This window comes from Acanthopagrus latus, chromosome 9, assembly GCF_904848185.1.
Source record: "Acanthopagrus latus isolate v.2019 chromosome 9, fAcaLat1.1, whole genome shotgun sequence".
NCBI classification, from domain to species: Eukaryota; Metazoa; Chordata; class Actinopteri; order Spariformes; family Sparidae; genus Acanthopagrus; species Acanthopagrus latus.
In genome coordinates, this window is record NC_051047.1 from 943,676 (window position 1) to 954,638 (window position 10,963).

A 10,963-nucleotide genomic window follows, 5' to 3' on the forward strand; every position below is an offset into this window, starting at 1 on the left:
TCTAATGAATGAATATATATTTTCTCTTTTTTAATTCTCACTCTCTTTAGTAAGGCCAAAGAATGGCTGAAGGAGGATGTTGAGGAGACACAAGAACAGCATGCTGCTAGCGAGGAAGAACAGGGTGCTGTAGACATGGATGAGCCCGAAGATGAGAGAAACCCCAAAAGGCAACGGACGGAGAAGACATCCTCTCCTATTGAAGACATGTTCAGCTCTCTTCTTGGACCCCACACCGAAGAGCCATTGGCCAAGGCCTCCACTGAAGATGAGCTGAATCTGTACCTCACGGAGCCAGTCATAGACAGGCGTGGAGATCCTCTCCAGTGGTGGAAACACAACCAAGGGCGTTTTCAGCTTCTTGCCTTACAAGCAAGAAAATTTCTCTGTGCACCACCTTCTTCTGTGCCAAGTGAACGAGTCTTCAGTGAAGTCTCTGCACTTTATGAGAAGAAGAGAAGCCGCCTAACAGGAGAGCATGCTGAGCAGCTCTGCTTTCTGCACCACAATCTGGTGCTACTGGATTGGAAGTACTAACTCAATCCCAACTTTGAGAACAGTTCAGTTCAGTTTATTTTGTTGATTTTTTAAAAAAATTCAGGGAGCTATTTTATTTATTTATTTATTTATTTATTCATTCATTTCAGTTAGTTTTAAGAAATGCTGCCAGAAGGCCCCTGCACTTTTTGTTTTAATAGGCATTTTAGTTAAGATTATGTGTTCATGTTCATGTTATGTGAAAAAATTAAAAACAATTTCAGTGTAAACAAACAGTATACTGTATTCATTCTAATCCCAGGTGTGTTTCTGTAAATTCTGACACCAAAATTTTCATTTTTACTGCAAATAAATATCGGTTATACATATCGGCTATCGGTTTCGCTTGGTTATCAATAATCGGTATCGGCCCTGAAAAATCCATATCGGTCGATCCCTAGTTGAGTGTATGTTTAAGTGAGATGGCTTCAGATAACATAACAACCAGTAATTTGGTGAGGTTGTACTAGGTAAATGTGACAGAAGTTCAAAACTTTTTTCACTTACTATTTCTTTACTGAAAGAAGGGTGACCAGACGTCAAGACCAGATTTTGTTTTATCTTAGCAGGGCACATAGGCTGCTGTGTCCCAGTAAAATCTCAAGTCCAGGCTGAACAAAATTGCTTGTGGAGTACTCACACAAATATAATGAAATAATATTAAACTTACATTAAATGTAATCATTTGCATTCTGTACACAGCTCTGCAAACCCATTACAATCTGGTCACCCCACGGAAAGTTACAGTTTCATGTTATTATGTAACAGCATAAGTATGACTTATCTGTAACCTGTTTAATTTGTTATTGTGTCTAGATATCACTAGAAGCAGAAAGTGCCAACCTGAAAGCTTTCTTCTGCAGTTGTGCCGCAGGTAAAGGATTCTGCAACCACATAGTTGCCATCCTGTACCAGACTGCACACTATTCACAGCTGGGTCTGCAGGCTGTTCCACCCCCTCTGGCCTGCACAAGTGGCTTGCAAAGATGGCACAGACCAAGAACACAGGTGGGTTTGTGATAAACATGTCATTGTGATTTTAAGAACAATGCATATCTGTGAATTATAAAAACACCCCCAGTAGTGACTACAGACTGTAACTGCTTTTTGTCTTTTATTTTTAAGGGAATCCATCCTGAACCTGTTAGTGAGCTGGTGGTGCAAAAGCCCAAAACAGTGGGCAAGAACGGTCTGAGGTCCACACTGTACAAGGCATATACAGGTGATTAATTTAACTGTTTGTTTGTTGCTTTGTGAGAGTAAATTAAGTTTTTTTTTAATGTTGTGTTTTTTATGTTTAAGTTTTGTTTGTTTTTTTAATTATTACTACTAACTTCATTATTAATTCAAGACCATGTCCATTTGTGGTCTCCTGATCTCCACGATCTGCCAAGTGCCACCAGAGCAGGGGATGTCCCTCTCTGTCTTCAAAAATGTCTTGACGACGCGTCTCTTCCAAGGATACCCCCTCTCCTATCACTTTTTTTTGACAACCTGACAGGCATGACGTACACTTACCATGCTCTTCCCTCTTTTTCCTCCTTCCTCTCCACCTCTATCTCTTCCCTCCTCTACCACTTTCTCATCCTACCACACTTTGACTGAGCGACAGCAAGATCCTCCCAGTAGCATCGGCACGTAGTGGCACCGCAGTGGCAACCTGTGGCATGTCCGTGGCATGTCCTGGCACCTGGCATCAGCAGGTAAACAAGTAGAGATTCCACAGACAAGACACAGGTTGCCGCAAACTGTCACAGACAACCACTGCAATGCCACTATGTGCCGATGCCACGGATATGCCACAAGTTGCCACTGCGGTGCCACTACCTGCCGATGCCACTGGGAGGATCTCGGTGCTGTTGCTTTGACTTGTACTTGGACAATGGATAATGTGGACACTCCATTCTCCAGTACTAGTGTTGAGAGGTAGAATTAATAAAATATACATGTAAATATAGTTAAGCACTCTTAACTTTTCTTTTGTGTGACCAATAATCTTGTGTTTCTCTTTGCTCTTGTCTAGGACCACTGCCAGATCCAAATATGATGGCATCTGGAGGAAAATTATGCCAGGTACCGCCCCAGCCTCTCATAGCTGTTGTTTTGGACGGGCTTTGTGAGATGGAGCTGACACCATCTAAATTTGGGTCTGTCCCTCATGGATCACCCCTGTCCTATCGCTGTCCACCCAAGAAGTCCAGTGACCTCATCATACACCACATGGCTCCAGAATTTCCATCCCTTCCGCTGATGCAGCACACCTTGCATTGCACCTTGCATTTCGTCCCAACACTACTCCAGCAAATGCATCTCGAGTCTCTTCAAGTGTCACCAGAGCTGTCCGGCAAGATAGAAGTAGAAACCCAGCAACAGTCAATATGTCCTGCGTGGACACAACTACGGGGACCAAGGCTGACTGCCAGTCATTTTCGGGAATCTGCAGCCATTCACATGATCAGAGGCTCCACAGTGCAAACAGCTGCGATGAAGCGTGGTCTGCTGGTGGAGCATGACGTGCTGGCAAACTATGCCGAATTAATGCAGTGTAATGTGTTACCAGCAGGTTTTGTCATTCACCCTGACGCACCACATCTCAGGGCCAGTCCAGACGGTCAGGTGTATGACCCTACAGAGTCGCCTCCCTTTGGCCTGCTTGAGGTGAAGAACAGCACAAAAAACGATCCCTCTCAGGTTGCTCACCTCAAGGTGCAGGAAGGCCATGCCAATCAGTTCTGTCTTCTGTTTTATTGAAAATGTTTGTTATTGTTATTGATTGAATCAGTTTAATGTTTGTTATTGTTTTTGTTTGAGTCAGTTGAATGTTTGTTGTTGACTGAATCAGTTGTTATTAATCAGTTATTAATTAGTTCATTAGATTAGATGAAACGTTATTGTCATTGTGCAGAGTACAAGCACAAAGACAATGAAATGCAGTCTGCTTCTAACCACAAGTGCAAAAAAGCAGAAAAGTGCAATGTGATATACAAAGTATAGACAGGTGGTGCATAGGCAGAACAAGAAATATAGTGCAGTGTAGACAGAAGGTGGTTTAGAGTATAAACTAACTATAAATATGTGTTACATATACAAAAAAAAATAAAGGAAGCATCATTTTGAACAAAATGGTTTTAATTGTTCATCTAATGTTTTAATCAATTACCTTTCAATAGAAAAAATATTAAGAATATAACAATTACATTTAATTTGATGTTGAAGAATATGTGTGAACACTAAATTATTTACACATTATTTATACAGTATTTACATACAAAATATTAATTCATTCACTCTTCAAAACAAAAAGGTCCTTGATAATTTGCTAGAACACAGCAGTTAAGCCACATCCGATTCACACTGCCAATCAGTGTGAGCGGCATGGGAGAGTCCCAGATGTGGAAGGACTTCACCCTACCAATCACTCTCTCCACAATGATTCTGAAGCGGGCAATGGCTTGGGTTTGTCCCGTTTCCTCCTTGCTGAATTGAGCTGAACGCTTGAAAGGTGGAATGATAAGCTTAGCTCAAACATCAGCAAGGAGGTCTTGAACGAGGAAGCCTTTGTCCGCCATGACTTCATTTCCTGGCTCCAGCAAGGGAAGGACTCCACTGATCCTGGTGATCTCCTTATCCGAGATGCACCCAATGTACAGGGGTGAGACGAATGTCACCAAACCATTGGGAGCAACTCCAATCAGCCCTTTCAATGTTGTCCTGTTTTTGTAGTTCGAAAGTTTTTTCTAAAATCGCAGGGATTTGTGAGGCATTTTCCCATTCATTCTTATGGTGACATTTTGTCTCTGCTACTTCTCCAGTGTGTGTATCTGTAGAATGCGTGTGTATTGCGTGAGCTAGAGTGAATGACTCAATTAATTGATTGGAGAGCAGCTGGAACACTGGAGAAAGAATTCTCTTCAGCTTTATTTGGCTCCCACATATTTTACTTTACATAGACGGTGCAGCCATTTTAGGCTCTTTCTGCCTTTAACTTTCCACCTTTTCATCTTTTAAAAATACTAATCTTTTTGTCTTTCAGCTTCTTTATACATTCAGCTTCATGCTCTGCTACATAAACTGTTCAGCTATCAACCTGTTCAACTTTTTAAGCTCTTTCAGCTTTTTCGGCTTTTTGGCAGTACGTTCAGCAGATTTCACTTCAGCCTTCAGCATTCACACTGCATTTTCGCAGGAAATGCAATTTGTCTAGTACATATTAGATATATGTTCCACCCCATCTATCTATCTATCTATCTATCTATCTATCTATCTATCTATCTATCTATCTATCTATCTATCTATCTATCTATCTATCTATCTATCTATCTATCTACACACACACCTATATACATCTATATACACTGGAGGATGAAATTATTAGCCCCCCTATGAAATTTAAAGTTTTTTCAGAATTTTCCTAAGTGCTTTGGAAAAGTGCATGGAAATCTCAACATATCATTATATCTTTACATCATTTATATATATATATATATATATATATATATATATATATATATATATATATATATAGATAGATAGATAGATAGATAGATAGATAGATAGATAGACAGATAGATAGATAGATAGATAGATATAGATATAGATAGATAGATAGATATAGATATAGATATAGATATAGATAGATTGATAGATAGATATAGATACACACACACACACACACACACACACACACACACACATATCAGAATTTTCCCAGTTGCTTTTTTAACAGAGAATGGAAATCTCAACATATCATTTCTGAACATGCTAGTTTTGTTTAGAAAGTATGAATTATTTCTATTTGCACCAAATAACAGAATTCTAAAAAAAAAAAAGAATTACCAGGGTCAGTATTATTAACCCCCATAAGAACTGACCTTTTTACTGAGCCATAGCACAAACCACTGTTGTGCAATGATGTGCTTTGACTTTCAAAGCTTGTAAAATCAAGTTAAAATTAAGAGTTATCTCCCAATTGACACACAGTATAAATACTTCAGTTAGGGTTTCATGTGGTACTTGAGAAAGCATCATGCCAAAAACAAAACAAAAAAATCAGTGTAGACTTGAGAAAGAGAATTGTTGATGCTCACAAAGCAGGAGAAGGATATACAAAGTTATCACAGCGTTTCCAAGTGTCAAGAATTAGAGTGAGGAGCATCATCAAGAAATTCAGAGAGCCACACTGTACAGAACAAGCCTGGAAGAGGTAGGAAGCGAAAAATTTCAAAGACCCTGGAAAGAAAACTAGTGAGAGATGTTTCTAAAGACCCACGAACAACTGCCAAAACACTAGTGAATGACTTAACTAAGTCGGGAATTGTAGTCTCAAAGAAGACAATCACTAGAGCTCTGCACAGGAATGGACTACGAGGTTGCAGAACAAGAAAAACTCCACTTCTGCAGAAGAGGCACCTTAAAGCCAGACTGAAGTATGCAAAGGACAACCTGGAGAAAGCTTTCGCATACTGGAAGCATGTTCCAAAACTGGGTCTGGGTCGTTGCTTTGTCTTCCAACATGACAACGACCCAAAACACTCGTCACTCCTGGAGAAGAACTATCTCCAGAAGACCAAAGTGAATATTATTGACTGGCCTGCACAAAGCCCTGACTTGAATCCCATAGAAAATCTGTGGGGTGAACTAAAGACCAAGGTCCATGCAAGAAGGCCATCAAATCTGGAGGAACTTGAGAGGTTTGCCAAAGAAGAATGGGCTGGGATTCCTCAGGAGACATGTCAGAGACTTGCTGAAAACTACAACAAACGACTGCAGGCTGTTATCAAGCAAAAAGGATACACAATTGACTATTAACATCAGGGGGGCTAATAATTTTGGTTTTGGTTTTTATGAGATAATTTCATTTCTGTGTGGAAAGTACAATAATGTAAGCATCCAAAATCAAACTAGGATGTTTGAAAAAGCTGTGTTAAAAATTCTTTGCTCTAGGCGTGATAAAGTAGCTGTAGATCAGCAGATAAAGCACATGACTATATGCAGAATAATCTTCTCATGCGATAACTTCCTTGATTTTGCTCCATTCAGCTTTTTCGTTTTTTTAATGTCAGGGCCCCGCTAAGCAGAAAGTGTATTTACATCATAATGCTTCAGCCACAATATTTACCAATAAGTAATGTTCGATAGGAAGTAATATGTTTACAATACACACTGCTTTGAATTTTGACTAGTGATTTCAAAACCTTGTCCAACTATTAAATCATCTTTGGAAAACTGCAGGCCACCTTTGACCTGCTTCTTCCTACTTGTGTAGCCACACTCCCATAGGTCAGTTGTCTGTGGCATTCTTGATGCGGTTGACTGCTCACAGAAGCTTAATGTCACTTTTACACCAAAATTAGTGTCCATACACAGAAATTTTCTTTTTCATATAAGCTTAATTAAAAGGTTAATTTTATCATTTTACATTGCCAAGAGAGGGGTTTCTGTCTCTCTTTTTACTTTGTGTGACATGTTCATTATTACAAATATGTCAGAAACACAGAACAGTAAGAAGCAGCATAAACCTCACCAGACTAGACCCATAAGACATTTAATCTTCCCTCTAAAAATTCTCAATTAATAATATTTGTACTCTGAAACCAAACCCATTGTTCTTTCTGGAGATGATAAAGCAAGTTACATTCAGGGCATTAGGGAAGTTGGTGAGGAGTGATGCATTTGCTTCTTTTCTCATCTCTGTTAAGAGTTGCACATGATCAGTTTCAATCAGGCACTTGACAAGGCTCAGATATTTCTTTATAGCTCTAACTTCCTAAGGAGGCTCTCAATTTTTCAGTTTTTATTATTATTATTATTTATTTATTTTTTGCATTATAAGATCAATTTGGAAGGTGGGATTTTCCAGTGTAACCTATGCAAGTAGGATATTTCAGTTGACCTCTGACAACTACCTCCAGCATCATGCTGCACAGTATTCATTGGTCATGAGCCGTGTTTTATTTCACTGAACAAAACACAGATACTGAGGCCAGCAGTTATGGAGGAATGGTGCAGAGCCCAAGGATGACCTAGACGACATCTATGTCTTGACTTGGAAAATAAAAGAGGAATGTGGGGGCATTGCTTTATTTGGACTCTTGATTTGTTTGACAAATGTTTGTGAGAGTTATGTTCATGAGAGCTCAAATGCAGAGGATTTCAAAATCAAAGTCTCAAAATCTGGATTGTCACATACTGTATACTAATGCCATTGAATAAATAATGGCGATGAATAGGGGAAATATGTTTGATGATGACGTGATTGTTTCTGTTACTTACAAAGTAGAATTAAAGTAAAGTTGAAAAATGTTCTCTTCATTAGTGAAGTATATGTTCCTGTAATGTATTTCTATGAACTATAACATAATTGGACTTCTCTAAAGTCTTAATATAGTTAATATGTTTGTAATGTACTATTGAAAATGTAAATATGTGTAAGTATTTTAGTGCATTCAGCATTGGGAAGTAGACTTAATTAACTTAGTATAATGCATGTGAATTACAGTAAATATTCTTAAAGTTGTTCCGTTTTTACAGTAACTTTTTTTTCAGAATGATACATTGATAGAGCTTGCAGAAAGGTGCAGAATAAAAGTATGTCTTTTCCTTAAAAAAAATCCCACTAAATTCATAATTTTACAATGTTTGTCCAATTTCTAAATTTTTTTTTTTTTTTTTGGGGGAGGGGGGGGGGGTGTTATCGCTGTAATATTCTGATAATTGGTTCCAGCTTCTTACAAGGTTTGTCAGCCAGACTGAGGTCTCTCCGTCAGAAAGTCCCGTATCCAGAGACATGTGGCGGTGTTCAGGTCGAGTAGGAGGAGTTTTTCCATTATTTTCTGGGGGATGATGGTGTTGAATGCTGATGTGTTGAATGTACAGGATTCTGGCATAGGTGTCTTTCTGGACCAGATGAGTGATGACTGAGTGTAAAGTGGTGGATATTGCATCCTCTGTGGAGCGGCTGGGATAATAAGCAAACTGATATGGGTCATATGATGCAGGGAGGCTGGCTGTGATGTGTGGTTTGACAAGCCGCTCAAAACACTTCATCACAATTGATGTCAGTCAGATGGGGTGGTAGTCCTTCAGACAGGATACAACTGATGTCTTTGCCACTGGTATCATAGTGGGTGTTGAAGATGTCAGTCAGGACATCTGCTAGCTCACCAGCGCAGGTTCTGAGCACATGTCCCAGGATGTGATCCAGGCCTCCTACTTTCTGTTGGCTGACTCTGGTTAGGTCCTGCACGTGTCTGCTGCGTTGATGGTGAGGGCTGGCCCGATAGATGGTAGAGAGGGAACAGCCCTCCCTCTGGATGTTAGGTTTGGTGCTTCAGTGCATGCAGTGAAGTTGTTGAGCCTGTCTGGAAGAGAAGAATTATCATAGTTGACCCCCTGCCTGGACTTGTAATCTATCAGAGCTTGGACTCCCTGCCACATCCATCTGGTGTTTCCTGTGTCACAGAGGTGTCCCTGGATTTTCTCTGCATAGGTGCCTTCCGCAGCCTTTATTCCCTTTGAGAGTGCAGACCTGGCTGAGCAGAGAGCAGTTATATCTCTCACGCTGTCAGCAGCAAGCGCACCTCTGTAGTCATCCAGGGTTTTTGGTTGCCACGTTCAGTGAAGGTCTTAATTACAGTGACATCCTCTGTGCAATATAGCTGGTTACCTCCTCAGCATACTCTTCCTCAGTATACTGATCTCCCTGGCTGGATGCTGTCTTAAAAACCTCCCAGTCGGTGTGCATGAAACAGTTCTGAATTGCTGAGTCGGCCCCCTCAGACCAGGACCTCATTTGTTTTTTCACTGGCCTGCTGCGCTTCAGTAGTGAAAAAAAACATTGTAGTTTTAACTGCTGGGTGAACTTTAATATGAAATTCTTCTTCCTTAAACATTCATCTTTCTTACCCAGAATGTGCTGTCAATGTAGCAGTGACAGTGACAGAAAATCTTGCTGCTTCAACAACTGGGAAATGTTAATGTGAAATGTATGAAATGAAAGTAACCTTCCTGGAGCATCATAATAACCATCCAAGAATGTGCTGAGTACATGACAGTGACACAGTTTTTTCTTCAAACTTGTTTCACTATCTAGAAAATGTGAGGGGGAAACATGTACATAACCTGTTTGGACCATTAAACTAACCTTCCTAGGATGGTCTGAAAACGATTTTAAAACTTGCTCTGCTTTCCTTAGAGAACGTTATGTGAAACAGTATGTGAAATGTTTAATTATCCTTCCTTAGACTTTCAACTAACTTTCCCAGAACATGTTGGCAATGTTATATCAATGCTAGTTTTATGTTTTTTTAGAAATGTTAATGTGAATAACTTTACAATATAGTTGGTTTTACGTCAGAAAACCTTCCCATTCTAACATTGAGGAAACATGAAGATGGAATGTCTTCCGGATCATTGAACTATCCATCCATCCATCCATCCATCATCTGTACATATTCTATGTACGCCGCTTAATCCTCTGCAGGGTCGCGGGGATCATTGAACTAGTTTTCGTAAAAGTTTCTGGCAATGTAAACATTGTTAGTTTTAGGTTAGAAGAAAGACTTGCTGTTTAACCACCTAGAGCATGTTAATGTGAAATGTCCAAGTAACCTTCTAGAGACTTTCAACTAACTCACAAAATCACAATATCGTTCTGCCTACAACAGGTCATTTTTCAGGTCTATATTTGCAAAGAACCAAGTGTGTCGCTATAAAAATGGGTTAGACTCAAAATCCCTAGATTAAGTGCTACTACATCCTCAACGTTTGAGTCGCACTATTCATGCCAGCAGTGGGGCTGCCATAACCTGTTAACATGGATGCCAAAATGAAAAGCAAAATGTAACGCCACGCACATTTGTTGCACACGTAGCCAGTGTGTCCAGTCTGTATAAGTGGACGTTTTTAACACGACAGCCTGAGATTGCTTTTATAACTGTCTGAACCCATTACAGAAATCCCTACAGACATCACCAACTGTGTTTTTGGTCCAAATAATTACTCAATTCAAAGTTTCAACTACATTAAACTATAATTTTAGCATTTTATGCTTTTAAAATGTGATAGGGACAAAAAAAAAGGCCATTTCAAAAATGGTGGGGATGTCACGTGTCCCTAGCATCCACAGTCTAAATCTAATATTTGCTTGTCCATCTGTCCTCAAAGTGGGATCACTGGGTTGGTTCATCCAGGTTTGAAAAGTTTATCTGGAAATCTCTGATGATTAAATATCAAATTAATCAAAATATACGCAGATGTACTCCTTCTGTCCATACATGCCAAATCTCCTTCCTACTGAGGAACAATGCATAGTTTAAATGTAACAAATTTTGCTCTGTTGCATGACAGAGAAACACCAAATGTGGTACTTGGTATCATGTCAGTACTGCCTCTCTTTGTCGTGTTGGCCAAACCGAGCGTAGATTTT

At 39.6% G+C, this 10,963-nt stretch overlaps 1 protein-coding gene across 1 annotated transcript; it reads left to right on the plus strand.

The window, feature by feature from the left end:
* The first annotated feature begins 135 nt into the window (after positions 1-135).
* Positions 136-3,650, plus strand: LOC119025813. Its single transcript, XM_037109759.1, has 5 exons — positions 136-388; positions 490-530; positions 1,354-1,545; positions 1,663-1,759; positions 2,561-3,650. Exons 1-5 carry the CDS (start codon positions 136-138, stop codon positions 3,286-3,288), a joined length of 1,311 nt encoding a protein of 436 aa, XP_036965654.1. The 3' UTR covers positions 3,289-3,650.
* Positions 3,651-10,963: the final 7,313 nt, after the last annotated feature.